This window comes from Hyperolius riggenbachi, chromosome 1, assembly GCF_040937935.1.
Source record: "Hyperolius riggenbachi isolate aHypRig1 chromosome 1, aHypRig1.pri, whole genome shotgun sequence".
Taxonomy (NCBI): domain Eukaryota; kingdom Metazoa; phylum Chordata; class Amphibia; order Anura; family Hyperoliidae; genus Hyperolius; species Hyperolius riggenbachi.
This window is the reverse complement of record NC_090646.1, coordinates 328,633,265-328,650,991: the sequence shown is the minus strand read 5'-3', so window position 1 is coordinate 328,650,991 and position 17,727 is coordinate 328,633,265. Positions and strand designations below refer to the sequence as shown.

Here is a 17,727-nt window from a genome sequence, read left to right as displayed (position 1 = left end):
ATGAGGCTAAAAGCAGTGTTCCTCAATGTGAGTTGTTGCCTTGTTAGTTCAGTAACTGGACTTGGGTATTTAAGGAATTTGAGTAATTGTTTCTCTATGAAATAATAGAATCTTGACTTACTAGTATGGATGTTTTTTGTGACTACGAGGTTGTTTTTATAGGGTAGCGGTACTTTCAAGCATTTCAAATGTAAGCAATCCAACTGATAGTGGAAAGCTTGAGCTATCAGAATGTAAACAATTTTATAAAGCGTGCCTAAAATACTTTCCTATATAATTTTCAGAGGAATTATCTCAAAAGCTGAAACCCCTGGGAGAACGAGAGAGAGAAGCTATGCTGGAACTCAAAAAGAGGGAGTGTGAGAAGAGGGGACTTGAATTTGATGGTCAGATTAATGCTTGGGACATGAGATACTTTATGAATCAAGTAGAAGAAACCACATATAGTGTGGACCAGAATCTTTTGAAGGAATACTTTCCTATGGAGGTGGTCACATCGGGCCTCCTAGATATTTATCAAGAGTTGCTAGGTCTTACCTTTGAACCAGAGCAGAATGCCCCTGTGTGGCATGAGGATGTATCCTCTTTCTCTGTGAAAGATGCAGCAACAGGAGTGCGTTTGGGAAAATTCTACCTTGACTTGTATCCTCGGTAAGCCCTTGAATTTTCTTGTGACTGTAATGCCATGAATTTAAAAACACATTCTTGTCCACTGTTATCCTTACTACATTATATCTTCCATAGAGAGGGCAAGTATTCCCATGCAGCTTGCTTTGGGCTGCAACCAGGATGCCTTTTACTTGATGGCAGCAGACAGATATCTGTAGCAGCCATGGTTGCCAACTTTACCAAGCCTACTCAAGATGCTCCTTCACTTCTACAGCATGATGAAGTGGAGACTTATTTCCATGAATTTGGGCATGTAATGCATCAACTTTGTTCTCAGGTAGGGGCCACGAGGTTCATCTTTTTTTAAGATGCAGTGATGAATTTAACCTTTTTGATTTTAAAGCAATTTATGTGCCACAGGCAGATTTTGCACTATTCAGTGGAACCCATGTAGAAAGAGATTTTGTTGAGGCGCCATCTCAGATGTTAGAGAATTGGGTGTGGGAGAAGGAGCCTCTACAACGCATGTCAAAACATTACAAGACTGCCGTTCCCATTCCAGAAGAGACGTTGCAGAAGCTTATAAAATCTCGTCTTGCAAACACAGGTATGCTACTGTAATAATTATTATACCTATAATCTTTTGGTATTAACTCGGTGTTCTGAGGTAAACAACAAAATTTAGTCTTATAATGTTAAAGATGACAAAGTATTATTTTTAGCATATTGCACAAATGTCTTTTTACATATTATTTTGAACTCTGATAAATGTCAACTGTTATTTGTGAACCCCTTTTTACCATGCAGACAACAGACTGCAAATGGGCAGAAGCTCAGTGTTTGGTCTGTGTTTGGTACTCCACACATTGCAGACTGACTCGTACAGCAAACTTGACCAGGTTTACTTTTTTTTTTTACTAAGCGATCCCGAGCCAAAGCTCGGGATCAAAATCAGATACTTACTTTGAGGGCTGATTCACACTACAAGAGCTTTTTAAGCGCTTGAGATTTTAAAAGCTCTTGCTAATGTAATGCTATGGGGGATTCTTACAAAATCACATTGCTCCGGTGTGAACACACACATACAATAACATTAGCAAGAGTTTTTAAAATCACCAAGCGCTGAGAGAAAATCTTTTGTAGTGTGAAATAGCCCTAAGAGAGGGAAACATCTGGATCCTATTGAGGCTGGCTTCCCTAATTACTCCATTGTCCCCTGTTGCTGAGCATGGCTCCCCTCCAGATCGGGCCGCGCTCCTCCCATGTTACGAGAGTTGGTGTTCAAGTATGCAGTAGCATGAAACTGCTCGTACACATGTGGCCATGCTGCAGGAAGAGGAGCTGCATGGCCCCGATATAATTAGCGAATGCCTTGTCTCTAATCTTTGGGGGTGTTGAGTATGCACGCCCAGCGACAGGGGACATCAGAATACAAAGGGAAGCCTCAGTAGCATCCTGAGGCTTATGTATCTAATTTTGTGCCCAAAGTTCGGCTCGTGTACACTTTAACAAGCCTTAGAAACTGAGCATGGATTAACCCTTTTTGAAATGAAAAATGTGCTGTAAATGTTTTTAAAACTGTAAACTTTCTTTTTTTTTTTTTTTTTTGTAAGATCTTGTAAAAAAATACTTTTTCTTTTAATCTAAGGGCCTTTTCACACTGGTGCAGTGCATCGCAGCAATTTACTGCACTGCTACCATAGGGCAATGAAAGTCTATGGGTGCTTTCATATTACCTGCGGTGCGCCCGGAAGTGCTCAATCTAACACGCTTCCAAAACGACATTAGTGCGCGTATCGGTGTTGACTTGCAGTGGACCAGAAGTCATGTAAGTCTGTGGCGACGCAGGGATTTAAAAAATTTTGGCGGTGCGGCGACGTTGCAACACACATGCACGGAAGCGTATTTTTACAATACACTTCTGAGCACTTCCGTATACCCGGAACCGCAAGTGTATGTCACTTCCTGTTTGGCTGGATGCCAGATGGGGAATACCGCATAGTAACATGGTATTCCCCAAAGTCCTGTTTTTGGCAGTGCAGCCGCTGAGGCCAATATGCAGTGTGAAGCCAGCCTGTCTCTTGACATGTTGAGTAGCCTAGGCCAGAGCTAGTGTGTACATGTAAAAAGGGTGCTAGAGATAGCCGCTAGTCGAATATTGGTGAGAGCGATATGAAGGCTGCCATATTTATTTCCTTTTTAAACAATATTATTATTGGTTTAAAAAGCGCAAACCTATTTTGTGGCGCTGCACAAAGTAAGAAACAAACATTAGGTATATAATAATACAGACAATGGTATACACCAAAATACAGAATTGTTACAAAATACAGAATTGGTAATTACAGTGACAAAAGTAATATGATAAATAAAATGTATAACATAATGCTTACAATCTACAGTAATAGGGGGGAAACAAAAGGTGGGGTAGTATACAATAATTATACCTAGAGGCAGTGTGTTTTACCAGTTGTCTGGTAGCCCTGCTGATCTGTTTGGCTGCAGTAGAGTCTGAATTAAACCAGAAACAAGAATGCAGCTAATCTTGTCAGATCTGACAATATTGCCAAATACCTGATCTGCATATGCTTGTTAACCACTTGCCGACCGCCCACTACCTATGGGTGGCGGCAAAGTGGACCCCCCAACGATCGCAGTACGCCCATCGGCGGCGGCTCCTGGGGGCGTGTTTGGCCGGCGATCGCGTCACTGGCGACGCGCACTGCCGCCGGCTACAGGCTGCGCCCACCTGACGCTGTAACCCGCCGGCCAATTAGCAGCGCCGGCGGGTTTCAATAAAAATGTAGAATACACTTTGCTTACTTAACAAAGTGTATTATACAGGCTGCTGCCTCCCCTGATGGTCTCTTTGTTCGTGCGACCATCAGAGGACGGCAGCCCTGTGAGTACAACCACACACGCACATTTACACACACAGAACCCCGATCACCCACCCCTCAGACCTCAGTTTGCACCCAAGCACCCCCTAAAAACCCATCAATCTCCCCTGTCACTATCTGTCAACGCTATCCCCTAGATTAGGTCCCTAACTGCCCCCTAAGGGCCCCTGATCTGATTGTCCCATGATTGGCTTTGATTGTCCCGTGATTGGCTGGCTTTGATTGTCCCGTGATTGACTTTGATTATCCCGTGATTTGAGTGCTCCATGATTGACCTGTGATTGGCCTGCGATTGCCCTGTGATTACCTTTGATTACTTTGTGATTGGCTTTGTTTTCTCGTGAATGGCTTTGATTGTCCAGTGATTGTTTTTGATTGCCTCTGATTCCCCACTCGCCACCATACCCAAGTCGTCGTGCCCCCCCACCCCTATCACTATCCTAGTGATCAGTAAAAAAAAGTCACTTTTTTTAGTATCACTAGTGTTAGCAGTTAGGCCAGTTAGCTAGGACCCTTTGTTAGTGTCAGTTAGTGCTCAGCCCACTACACCACAGTCACTAATTAGCGTCATAAGTGTCGCTAATCAACATTGATACTATATAGTATCTGTAAGTGATCATTACTGATCGCAGTCAGATCTATATTAGGGTCACTAGGATCCACTAAAAACGCAGTGTTTGCCCGATCAGGCCTGATCGTTCGCCTGCACTTGCGTTCAGCCCGCCCCACCGCAGTGACAGAATTTTTTTTCCCTGATCACTGAAAAAAACACTGTACAATAGCTGTAGCACTGTAAAGATCCGTTTTGATTTTTTTTTTTTTTAATCAAAACTCAGTGACCACAGCTTTCTGCTCCGCAAGTACTCCCTTTTGCTAGATAGGTGCTCTTTTTCCTGGGTAGTCTGAGGAATACCCCATAAATTTAGCAGTCCACCATGGCAAGAAAGGGGTATTCCGATGATGTGTACAGGTACATGGCCCAGTTGGATGAGGACGATTAGAACGACTCATTCGACAAATCTTCTGGGTCAGAGTTCGAACCTGTAGAGAGCAGTGGCTCGCTGACGAGGTTGAGGTCCCGGCTAGAGCCAGGCGTACCACACCCCATGTTACTGGACCGCAAGTGGCGCAGAATCTTCCTCAAGGGCAGCAGAGTGGTGCTAGCGCTGGTCTGAGGTTTCATGGTGAGGCATACACCAGCAGCGCAGCATCTCCTATACCTAGCACCAGAATGGAAGTTGAAACTGGTTCGGTGGCACGTTCATTAAGACCCGAGTCGGAGCCACCAAGAAAACGGGCCCGTACTACCCATAGTCTTCCAGAGGTGCTGGCAAATCCCAATTGGCAATCCCCTGGTTCCGCCGCACCCGTACTGCTCCCTTTCATCGCCCAGTCTGGAGTCCAGGTGGAGACAGATAATCTAGGGTCGGCCCTAGACTTTTTTTCATCTGTTCATCACCGAGGATCTCTACGACTTAATTGTGGCTGAGACCAACCGTTATGCCACACAATTTATCACCGACAACCCGGATAGCAGCTATGCCCAGTCTTTCCGGTGGAAACCACTCCAAGTTTACGAACTTAACATTTTTTTGGGCCTTCTCCTTCACATGGGACTAGTCAAACAGAATGTATTGCGGTCTTATTGGTCTAAGGACCCAATACATCACGTTCCTTTGTACTCTGCTGGCATGTCCAGGACACGATTTGAGAACATCTTGCGCTTCCTGCACTTCAATGACAACAAAACCTGTCATAAAAGTGACCACCCTGCTTATGACCGGCTCCACAAAATTCGGCCCCTCATAGACCACCTGTCATCCAAATTTGCAGATGCGTATACCCCCTGAACAGAACATCTGCGTAGACGAGTCTCTCATAAGTTTTACCGGGCGCCTTGGCATCAAACAGTACATCCCAAGCAAGAGCGCATCGGTATGGGGTGAAACTGTACAAGTTCTGTGAAAGGGCCACAGGCTATACATCTCATTTTAGGGTCTTTGAGGGAAAAGACTCAAAATTAGATGCCCTGACTACCTGGGGAGCAGTGGAAAGGTTGTGTGGGACTTGTTCCAGAAGGGGTACCATCTTTATGTGGACAATTATTACTCAAGTGTGGCCCTCTATCAGCACTTAACACCAGACTTCAATGGGGGCAGAGGGCCGCCTTGTGTACTGACGACCTGCTCGCGGTGAAATGGAAGGACAAGAGGGACGTTTACTTTCTGTCCACCATTCACACAGACACGACAGTCCAAATTCAACGGGCAACTGAGGTCATTTAAAAACCCCTTGTCGTCCACGACTATAATACTAACATGGGAGGGGTGGACTTCAATGACCAGAGGTTAGCGCCCTATTTAGTTTCCCGGAAAACAAGACGCTGGTATAAAAAAGTGTCTTTTTATCTTATTCAATTGGCAGTTTACAACAGCTTTGTTCTCTACAGTAAGGCTGGGAGAACTGGATCGTTTCTTCAATTTCAGAAACAGATCGTTAGGGAACTCCTGTATCCAGGAAGTGCCGTGGCCCAACCCTCAGATGCAACTAGCCGCCTGCATGGAAGGCATTACGCCTATCCGATTCAGAGTACCCCAGGTCAACGCATCTGAAGAAAACGTTGTCGTGTCTGCAGCAGGGCTAGAATAAGGCGTGACACCACTGTTCACTGTCCCACCTGTCCTGACCAGCCTGGCCTATGCCTAGGGGAGTGTATGAGCAGGTACACTATTAGAGAGTAGGGAACTCCAAACACATCAGTAGGCACACAAGGGTGTCTTAGTGCTATTTCACACTGTTGCGATGCGTTAGGGCAAATTGCCTAGCGAAAGTCACACTTTGCGGTCCCCCCCCTACGCCGGAAGTGCTTGACTTAACGCTAGTGCATGCCTACATTACTGCGTGGCTTCTGCTGCAATTTAGGTCGGCCCAGAAGTCATGTTAGTCTATGGTGACGCAGTTCATTACTAGGCCGAATGCTACTCTTGTAGTATTCCCTGAAGATCTTACTAGAAGAAATCATACATACTCCGGCACTCCAACAGACTCTTCTCTTTATTCACACCACATGTTACAGGTACAAAAAAACGCCCCTCAGTCTACAGCTGTTTCACGTATATGTCACGCCTCTTTAGGACACGTGGGGCCTGACACCCATTACACCTTCCCCACCTATACACAGGTAACTCCTCCCACCACCTAGCCTCTCTCTCACAGGGGGCGGGGGGAGGATACACATTAAGTAAGATGTATGGGTTAGTAAAGTAATTATACCAGCACCAATGGTTGGGTTGATGTGCAGTAATCGCCTTTGGAGTCACAAGTTTCTGTCCATATACTCCATCAGATTAGCACCATCTAAAATCAGTTTTATTCAGCAATCTTCAATAAAATGTTACATCAGTTAAAAGCCACATGTGGGTATGCCTCAGATGACGCACAGGCGTTTCGGGCCACTTCCAGTCCTTTCTCAAATCATGGCAGGCCTGCCATGATTTGAAAAAGGACTGGAAGTGGCCCGAAACGCCTGTGCGTCATCTGAGGCATACCCACATGTGGCTTTTAACTGATGTAACATTTTATTGAAGATTGCTGAATAAAACTGGTTTTAGATGGTGCTAATCTGATGGAGTATATGGTAAGATGTATGGGTGACAGTGCAGTAAAATCTAAATTCCTTCCTAGAACCCTTACTAAAAAAAGGCATTAGCCTCATCCCTCTCGTTGAAACCCAGATACCCCAGAGCCTCAGTATGCGATATCATCCATGCTTCCCTTTTAGAGAGCTTATCATCCCTCTAACCTCCCCTATGGTCGCCTTGCACAACCTCCAAACCAGAAAAGGAAAGACACTCCACATTCCCAGAATGAACCTAGTTTACATGCTCTATCAGACGGGTAGCACCTACACCGTTCCTGATAGATCTCTTGTGTTGGAGGAAACGTTCCTTTAGTGGCTGGACGGTCTTGCCAATATAATAGCGACCACATGGGCACCACACACAATAAACAACGTATTTAGTACGACAGTTGATGAATTCTCTGATTCGCCAGGTAATTGGACCAATCTGGACCACCTTCCCCTTCCTCATCGACCGACATGCACTACAGTGTCCGCACCCATAATTTCCCTCTCATTTGTGTTTGGATAGCCAATTCTGCTGGCCTTCATCTTTAATCCTAACGTCACTATTTACCAACACTTTCCTAATGGTCTTACCCCGTCTAAAGCCCTTGGTGGAGCAGTGGTTATATCGTTAAGGGTCCTATCTGATTTAAGAATCCGCCACTGATTCCGGACAGCCTGCCTAATTCTTTCTGAGGGGGGTGAATAATCAAAAACGAAATTGCACCGATTTACATTGGGGCGTGGCCGTTTTTTCCTCTTAAGTAACTCTTCCCTAGGGACTCGATCCAAGGCCTTGTAAATAGATTGGGTATCATACCCCCTATTACTGAGGCGTTCACAGAGATCTCCTTCCTGTATCTCAAAATCAACATTACTTTTGTTGTTCCTCCTAAGGCGTAAAAATTGTCCATACGGGATGGCGTCCTTGACATGTCTGGGATGGTAACTTGAGGCGTGAAGTAAGCTATTCGTAGCAGTTTCTTTTCTGTAACCTTTAGTCACAATCATTTGAATCTCAATCACCACCTTGAGGTCCAGGTACTCCACTTCCCTGTCCCAAAAGTGTGAAGTAAAGCTCCTATTAATTTGGTTGGAATTAATTCACTCCATAAATTGAGCAAATTCACCTGTCACCATCCCAGACTACAAGGACGTCATCCACGTATCGACGCCACAATCTGAGTTTACTACGGAAGGGGTTAACGGGACCAGATGGTCTCGTCTTCCCATACTGAAAGAAAGAGGTTAGAATGGGTTGGGGCCACAGGTGTCCCAATCGCTGTAGCTGATACTTGCGTGTACCAATTCCCATTAAAAATGAAGGAGTTCTATTCCAAAATAAATGCCATACATTCACATGAGTATTCAGAGAATTCATCACTTTTACCGTATTTATCCAACACGTTTCGCAATGCTGCCAGGCCCGCCGTATGTGGAATTAGACTATACAAGCTGACCACATCAATTGTGGCCAGATGAGTCTTCCTTCCATTCATAGTTCTCCAATACATTCAAAATGTCCACAGTGTCTTGGACCAGGGACTTAACCATCCTGAGACAAGGTTTCAGTCTGTAATCCAGGTACCTAGACAATGCCTCCGTCAGAGAACCCACCCCGGAGACATTTGAAGGTCTGTTTTGGGCGATACGGTGCGGCGGGCTCGACCCACCGGATACGCCAATATGCAGTGTGAAACCAAATATCTGGTTTCGAGAGACCCCAATACACAGGGCTGCCAGAAACCTCTCCTTTCACTTGGGACTAAATGCGTAATGTACTTCGCCACAACTCTGTGTGGGATTTGCACTTTGCACATTGTCCCATGGGGGAGGAGAGGTTTGTCCTCGGAAGGTAAGTTTAAAAAAAAAAACAAAAAAAAAAAACAGGTAAGCAAAAAAGTTCTTAACATTGGGAACCAAACATGGTTTTGTTTGAAAAAGTTCAACAAAGTTTTATGAATGTTAATGAAGTTATTGCTTTGCTGCTTGCTTTTCTCTTTTTTTCCATCCATTAACCTTCCAGGTGGACCGAGCGTACGACCAACCAGCTGCAGCACTGATGGTGCATCCTGACAGAAGCATTGCGCGTCTGTCAGGTTACACAAAATTGGTGCATGCAGCGCTGCAGGACGAGAGTTCTCCTCCGCAGTAAAAAAAGATACGTTTGCCGAGGCATATGAACTGAGGGGCGGTGTTGGAGTTCATATGCTTTGGCAAACACTTTGTATCGTATTTACTAAGAGGCATGGTGAGTTAATAGAAGATTTTATTTTTTGTCACAAGTTAGTGGAAAATGACACTTTGTGACAAAAAAAAAAAAAAAGTTTCCATTTCTGCTAACTTGTGACCAAAAAAAAAAAAAAAAATCTGCCACGGACTCACCATGCCCCTCTCTGAAAACTTTGGGGTGTCTACTTTCCAAAATGGGGTCATTTGTGGGGTGTTTGGATTAGTAGAAGAAAAAACGTGCACCTTCCGTCAGCATTGACATTCCATCACATCGGATCTCTTACAGAAGTCTTCTAATCACATGACCCATGCAATGCGGTGGTGGTGGAGGAGGTGGGTGGCGGGTGAGGATGGCGGAGAGCGACGGCCGTTTCGTGTCACAAAGACACTTGGTCACGCTGCGTACCACGCTGGTGACCAAGTGTCTTTGTGACACGAAACGGCCGTCGCTCTCCGCCATTCTCACCCACCACCCACCTCCTCCACCACCACCGCTTTGCATGGGTCATGTGATTAGAAGACTTATGTAAGAGATCCGATGTGATGGAATGCCACTGCTGAAAATAAACACGCACATCAAAGGACGGAAGGTGCACTTTTTTTCTTCTACTAATCCAAAGATTTACTTTTCCTTTCTCTGTGACATGACGGAGCACACGTCCTCAAGGTGATTGACAGCAAGGATCAAGACAGAGATGGTGAGAGTTATTATTGCTTTTTATTCCTTCCACTGCATATTTTGAAGGAGAGTGCCGCACCATATTTTTTCTTTTTCCTCCTCATTATACTACTTCTCCTGAGTATGGCGATACCACGTGTGACACTTTTTTGCAGCCTAGGTGTGCTAAGGGGCCCAAAGTCCTATGAGCACCTAAAGGATTTTACAGGTCATTTTGAGGCATTTGGTTTCTAGACTACTCCTCACGGTTTAGGGCCCCTAAAATGCCAGGGCAGTATAGGAACCCCACAAGTGACCCCATTTTAGAAAGACACCCTAAGGTATTCCGTATGGTGAGTTCATAGAAGATTTTATTTTTTGTCACAAGTTAGCGGAAATTGATTTTTATTGTTTCTTTTCACAAATTGCAATTTTCCTCTTAACTTCTGACAAAAAATAAAATCTTCTATGAACTCACCATACACCTAACGGAATACCTTGGGGTGTCTTCTTTCTAAAATGGGGTCACTTGTGGGGTTCCAAAACTGCCCTGGCATTTTAGGGGCCCAAAACCGTGAGGAGTAGTCTGGAAACCAAATGCCTCAAAATGACTGTTCAGGGGTATAAGCATCTGCAAATTTTGAAGACAGGTGGTCTATGAGGGGCCAAATTTTGTGGAACCGGTCATAAACATGTTTTTATTGAATATTATGTCTGGGTTTTAAACCGCTATAATGACCGTATGTTTGTTTAGGCTGAAGTTCCGCTTTAAGCGGACCTGTCCCTATTGCATATGAGACCAACTAATGTTGTGTCATCAACAAAGGTCAGAACCTTTTATAGATGGATCTTTAGATTAGCAGTCATTGGCATAGCATGAATAAAGCAATGGAAAGAGGACACACAGCCCCAGGAGCTCCATTGCTCAATGTCAGAGACCGATTGAAATGTTTGGGGGTTTTTTTATATATCTATAATTATAGTGAAGAACAGCTATTTGGTAAGTGAACTACTTTAATAAAAAGCCTTCATGGCCTATCTCCATGATTTTTATTTGCATGTGGCAGTTTTTGTACGGATCAAGGCACAGATCAGCAGGCATCGAATAGACGCCAATGCCGACTATCAATAATCTGGTGCCCAGGCAATGAGTTGGGCACCTGATGTGGGATTAGTATTCCAACAGATACTACATAGGTTGATTGCAAGAATATTTCAGTTCTCACATCCATGGACTACATCTCCCTGCATGCATCACGGTGCATACAATGTTGGAAACTTGGCAGCTGCAAAATATTTGCAGAACATGCAGGCTCGTATATGGATGGGCAGAGGAGCAGCACCCCATAGGTAAGTAAGGACGCGGGGGGGTGGGGGGCAGAAAATATTGGCTGCTACTGGAGCCTTGCAAGTGAGCAAGCATGTGTGGGGGGGACAGCCATAATGTGTTGGAGGAGCAGAGAGTGGGTTTGGGAGTGTGTCTGGACAAGAACCGAGATGTACGATCGGTAGCTGCGTGGATTGCAGGGGTCAGAGTCGTGGGATCTATAAATGTATTTTGTTGGTAAGGTTTGAAAATACCTCTTTGGAGAAAACTCAGGAGCTAAGTTAATAGGGTATGGGCCCTGGAGAAGGTCTTTACACCATATCAATAAAATACTACTTTTTAAATCTCCAGCAAGCAACAACATACTCAAAATAAGTTTGGTATAACTTTTTTTTTTTACTTTTCCTTCTTTTTGTTTTCATTTTCTGATTTGTAGAGAAGATGAAAATTATGTCCTGAGTTTTCTTACTGGAAATGTTTTCATACCTTCTCAATAAATAAATACCTTTTGCAGTGTACCTAAAGCCAATAAGTTAAAATAGAATACTTCCCTTAGTAGTGGGAAGCCTCTGGATAGTCAGAAGCTTCCCGGCTCCACCTGGTGCCCACCTAACCAGCACTGGGGTCCTCTAAACATATTCAGCAAGAGCTTGCTGAGTATGTTTTCGCACCCAAGCTCCTGTCAGTGTATGAGTGCAGATGCAAGTACTGTGCAGTAGCAGGGAAACGCTCATGCATGGCTTTCTCCTGTGTGCACAAGCAGCTCCATGCTACTGCACAGGCCATACTTGAGCATGTGCAGTGCTGCTGCGCTCATACTCGGACAGGAGTGCGATCTTGAAGATGGTTCCAGCGAGCATTGATTGGATGCATGAGCATCCCTCTAGGCTTCCCTCTACTGAGGTAAGGAACATTTCTTTAAAAAAAATAATTAAAAAAAAAAAAATATATATATATATATATATATATATATATATATATATATATATATATATATATATATATATATATATATATATATATATATATATATATATATATATATATATATATATATATATATATATATTATTATATATTCTACACACACACACACACACACACACATACATACAGGTTTGCTTTAAAAGATACTAGCTGAGCGAGGAGGATCGGGAGGATGGCGAGGGACAGGCAAGTCTAAGGGGTCTGGAAGAAGCCCCAGGTAAGTAAAAGAACAATTTTTAAATTCACCTCTGGTATCCTTTAAGCTCCCAGCAAACCAAAAAGGGCTCAAATCAAGTTTGATGGTACTTTTTTTTTTTTTTTTCTTTCAATTGGCAGATGTACAAAAGTTATTTTGTAGATGGGATGAAAAAACATCTCCAGCAGAAACGTGTATTGAATTAGGGCCCTTAGCAGACCTAAGCAGGGCACAGCATGCTGGTGTGTGTCTGCTCCTTGTGGGCCGGAATGCTGCCACTGGTCGCTTGGGTGTAGAATGGCATGTTCTCTTGTAAACTCCAGAGAGAGTGGCAGATGGGAAGATGGGATGCAGCAAGGGGCACCCAGTTCAAATACTTGGAAGGAAACATCTAAAGGGGAGATACAGGAGCAACGTTATTAGTGCAAGTACTTCATTATAAATTCTTTCCAATCCTTTTTGAGGATCATCCTCCTCCCCCCCGCGCCCCCACCACCCTTTCCTCCTAACCTTTTTATTTTTTTCCAGGGGTTGTATACTGTTGCAAAAGGCCAAGTATCTTCTATTGTGGGTTGCATCATCCGAGGTACTTATTGACACTTATATATTTAAAAATAATTTGTGCAAAGACCTGATGCCAAACATTTTTATGTTTTTATTACCTAAAATATGTTTGCAATCTGAAAGCTTACTACAGTGAGTACACATGACAAGTTCAAGAACTAAATGAGTCGAATTTAAGTACAGTTTGAGAATCTAGGTCCTAGAACATTTTCAAGGTTTAAAGAGACTCCGTAACAAAAATTGCATCCTGTTTTTTATCATCCTACAAGTTCCAAAAGCTATTCTAATGTGTTCTGGCTTACTGCAGCACTTTGTACTATCACAGTCTCTGTAATAAATCAACTTATCTCTCTCTTGTCAGACTTGTCAGCCTGTGTCTGGAAGGCTGCCAAGTTCTTCAGTGTTGTGGTTCTGCTATGAACTCCCCCCTTCCAGGCCCCTCTATGCACACTGCCTGTGTGTTATTTAGATTAGAGCAGCTTCTCTCTTCTCTCATCTTTTACAAGCTGGATAAATCATCCTCTGAGCTGGCTGGGCTTTCACATAGTTAGGAATTACAGACAAGGGCAAAGCTGTTTGCAGGAAGAAAAGAGCAGCCTGAAACTTCAGTGCATGAGAGCTGCAGGGGGAAAGAAACACACAAATGATCTCTTGAGATTCAAAAGGAAGGCTGTACACAGCCTGCTTGTGTATGGATGTATTTTCTATGTGTGGACATACTGTACATCAACCTACTTCCTGTTTTGGTGGCCATTTTGTTTGTTTATAAACAAACTTTTTAAAACTGTTTTTAACCACTTTTAATGCGGCGGGGAGCGGCGAAATTGTGACAGAGGGTAATAGGAGATGTCCCCTAACGCACTGGTATGTTTACTTTTGTGTGATTTTAACAATACAGATTCTCTTTAAGGAGGGCCAATATAATTGTGATGTGGTTTGGATAAGGTACTAGTAAAGTAGTACATTTATTTTTTTTATTTTTTTTCAGGTGTGTTGAACCTTCGTCAGATTGTTTTAGCCAAGATAGACCAAGTGTTGCACACACAAAAAAATGTGGATCCTGTTGAGGAGTACAGTAGGCTTTGCAATAATATTCTCGGGGTGCCTGCAACACCAGGTGAGATGTCTTCACTTTTATTAAGGATAAAAAAAATAATAATGTTGCCCAGGTCAGCAATTTGGGCAAGCTGCATTACACAAACATGCCTCTTAACACCCTGTTGTTGTTCATATAATGTGCTGCATTGTCTTTTTGGAAGGAAGTGGTAAATTACAGTTTGTTTTTTTTAAAGTCTTTTCAATAAGTCTAGAGTTGCAGAATCTCCGTTTTTTTTTTTTTTTGTTTGTTTTTTTCCTGCACTGAGCAAACTGCTGGGTAAGCAGTGAACCAATGAGAGAAATGAACGTGTACGCATATGTACGCCGCCGGTGAGTTGGGCAAAAGGAGAGCCAAATAATGGCTCACCTTGCTGCCGCTCAAATTCCTGGCGACGCTAAATACTATTCCCCCTCCAAACCGTAGCAACTTGGAGGAAGAAGTAATTTGGCATCTGCTGATCAACATAACCACAAATTACCTGTCTGAGGGTTGCGGAGTATAGCATTCCAGCTATAACGGTGCCCAACTCGGTCGCTATGCAGCTGGCACCAGGGTGCTGAAACCACCTGCTTCAAGATATACATGGGAAATAGTCTTGTGCGTTAAACCATATATTGTTCAAAGTTTTATATAGTTGGTTTAGTTTAAATAAAAGTAATCTGTTCAAGTTCAACTAGAAAAAAAACAATAATTATGATAATTTGTACAACACTGTACTGCACCCTCACATATGCCAGTTGATCCAGAGTAAGGCAGAAAAAAAAAACATTTTTGCAGCTTGTGATGAATTCACCTGCGCTAAAAGTTCGCAGCTTATGAAAATGTGCATGAAGGTGTGATTCAGAGTGCCCCTTTAGTCACCCAGCCTGACTTAAGGTGCCCATACACTCGTCAGATTGGCAGCAGATAAATAAGAAATGCATCTGATCATCTATCTGATGCGTTTTTAGAACATTTTTTTTACCAGGATAGAATTCCAATAGATTTCAGTTTGAAATCTATTGAAATTCGATCTGATGGCAAATCGGCTGAGTGTATGGGCCCCTTTAAAAACAGTGTTTATTTCAGTCCAAACCCATCACTCTCTGCTCCACAGGAAAAGGTTGTTTATTCTTCTCTGGAGTGTCATAAAACTCCCTAGCAGATCCAAACCCCTCATAAAACAATTATGTCTTCTTTCCAGCAAAGGTGGCCATACACTCGTTAGATTAGCAGCAGATAGATCATCAGATAGATTTTCTGATCTGAATATGTATGATTGCCGCGCACCTAGCAGCACCACAATAAGGAGCTTTAACAAAAATGTTGGCTGCAAGGAGAAAAAAGGATCTGTACCCCAATCCACTCGAATTAAACAAAAAACACAGTATTACTCCTGCGCACTCAAAACCAATTTAATACCATCAATTAAATAACAATAAAAAATCATACCACACACGAGTAGCTTCACTAAAATCGCAACCACACTGTTACTCACATCCAGACAAATCTGCAGGTATGCAGAGACCTTGCACACCTCTCACACTGAAAAGTCCTGCAGGATCCTGCTAATTAGCCTGATGGTTCAGAGCAGCAGTTTGAGGATGCAAAAATATGTGAGCAGACACTTCAGTGGCAGATTAAGGATCCAATAAAAAATTCCAATAAAAAGTTCCACAATAAAACAATAAATTCTCCAGATCAATGCCAGTGGTATATATTATCCTCTTAGTGATGTAAAGCATAACACAGCATTGCAATAAGGCTGCATACTCACGACTCCTGTTATGAGTAGTAGTAACGATTTTTATCAGACTTTGGCAGCTTCTAATGAGTCCTGTTACTTGGTAGGTATATCCAGTGTAGCCGAACAGTCCGTTAAAGGAGGAGTCGGACTTGCACTCCTGGGAATGAGCAGCTGCGGCTGTCAACTCTCACTCTATGCCGGGATCCGGATGTTGTATTCAGCGGACACTGTAACCAGCCCCGTAGTCCAGAAGTGATTGGTATTGTGACGTCACATACACTGTATCCAATCACGCTGACATGTTTCGAGAGGATGCGCCTCTCTTCCTTAGAGCATCGTGACTGGCTATACTGATCTGTTCTTATGCTGTCTGCTAGGGGCTGGTGACTCCTCCCTCCTCCATTCAATTCAGCATTAATTAACATTAATTAAAAGCAAAAAGTTCAATATCCTGGTTTAACCCCTTTGGTGCAAGGGAATTTAATGTAAAGATCCAGTAAGACTCTCTGCGAGACATTTCTTTAATATAATCTCCACCTCTCCAGTTGTGCTGCACATGTTCAATTGCATAAAACTTGATCAAGTTCAAACGTCTCCTTTTGCATTCCCTGCAGTGTTTGCTTAATGGATATTTGTCACTTCCTTTGCTCATATTTTTTGTATGCTCAGAAATTCTTTCACATAGCATTCGCTTTGTTCTACCCACATACTGTTTCAAACATCCACATTCCACCACATATATTACTCCTCTACTATTGCAATTCATGTTTCCCCTAATTTCATATGTCTCTCCTGTCACTGTTGATCTAAAAGTAGTGATTGGTAATATTTTCTGAGTACTCCTGCATGGCACACAAAATGAGCACCTTTTAAAACTGCCATCTTTTTTCCCAGGGGGGCATTTTTTATAGGAATCGTGGGGGCTATAATACTCTTAAGATTCGGGGCTTTCTTAAAAATAACTTTTGGTTGCTCAGGCAGTATGGCAGTTAAAGTTTTGTCATTCTGTAAAACATGCCAATATTTATTTATTATTCTCCTCACATTGCTTGCCTGTTGTGTATATTGCAAACTTATGCAAACTGGAAAATCTGCAGATTCTTTTACTCTTGGTTCCAGCAGCTGGGCTCTATTCATTTCCCCCACTTCATCCCTTATCTTTTCAAGCTCTTCTTTATTATAATTCCTCTCAAGGAAGCGGCCCTGTATAATATCAGACTGCTCATTATAATGTATATCCTCGGTACAATTCCTCCGCAGTCTAATATACTGGCCTTTTGGTACATTGCTAAGCCAGCGCAGAAGATGACAATTTTCTAAAAATATATAACTGTTCATATCTACAGCTTTAAAAAACGTTTTTGTATGAATCTCATCATTCCTAATAAAAATTGTCAAATCCAAAAAGTTCACCTCTTTCCTACTATATGCACATGTGAATTTTAGATTAAAATCATTATTATTTATCCATAATATAAAGGCAGCAAGGCTCTGCTCACTACCCTTCCACACGAAAAATGCTGTTTGCTCGCATATTTTTGCATCCTCAAACTGCTGCTCTGAACCATCAGGCTAATTAGCAGGATCCTGCAGGACTTTTCAGTGTGAGAGGTGTGTAAGATTTTCTGATCTATATGATGTGTTTAGGAACATTTTTTTACTAGGAACAGATTGCCAATAGATTTCAGTCTGAAACCTATTGAAAATCGATCTGATGGCATTTTGTTGCCATCAGATTTCCATTAGGTCCAATGCAAATTGATAAGCAATCTCATCAGATCGACCTAGATTTTCCAGCATGTCA

The 17,727-nt window shown here is 42.8% G+C and overlaps 1 protein-coding gene across 3 annotated transcripts in view; it reads left to right on the top strand.

Annotated features, from left to right (window-relative positions):
* THOP1 (thimet oligopeptidase 1) overlaps positions 1 to 17,727 on the top strand; it is an 81,286-nt gene that overhangs the window by 50,692 nt on the left and 12,867 nt on the right. For 2 of the 3 annotated variants that reach the window (XM_068233887.1, XM_068233886.1), the window contains exons 8-11: positions 285 to 651; positions 745 to 946; positions 1,030 to 1,216; positions 14,087 to 14,215. In XM_068233887.1, coding sequence (XP_068089988.1) covers positions 285 to 651; positions 745 to 946; positions 1,030 to 1,216; positions 14,087 to 14,215 — 885 coding nt within the window. Of the gene's footprint in view, positions 1 to 284; positions 652 to 744; positions 947 to 1,029; positions 1,217 to 13,062; positions 13,121 to 14,086; positions 14,216 to 17,727 lie in introns of all 3 variants that reach the window. The other variant, XR_011020503.1, reaches the window with a different exon arrangement.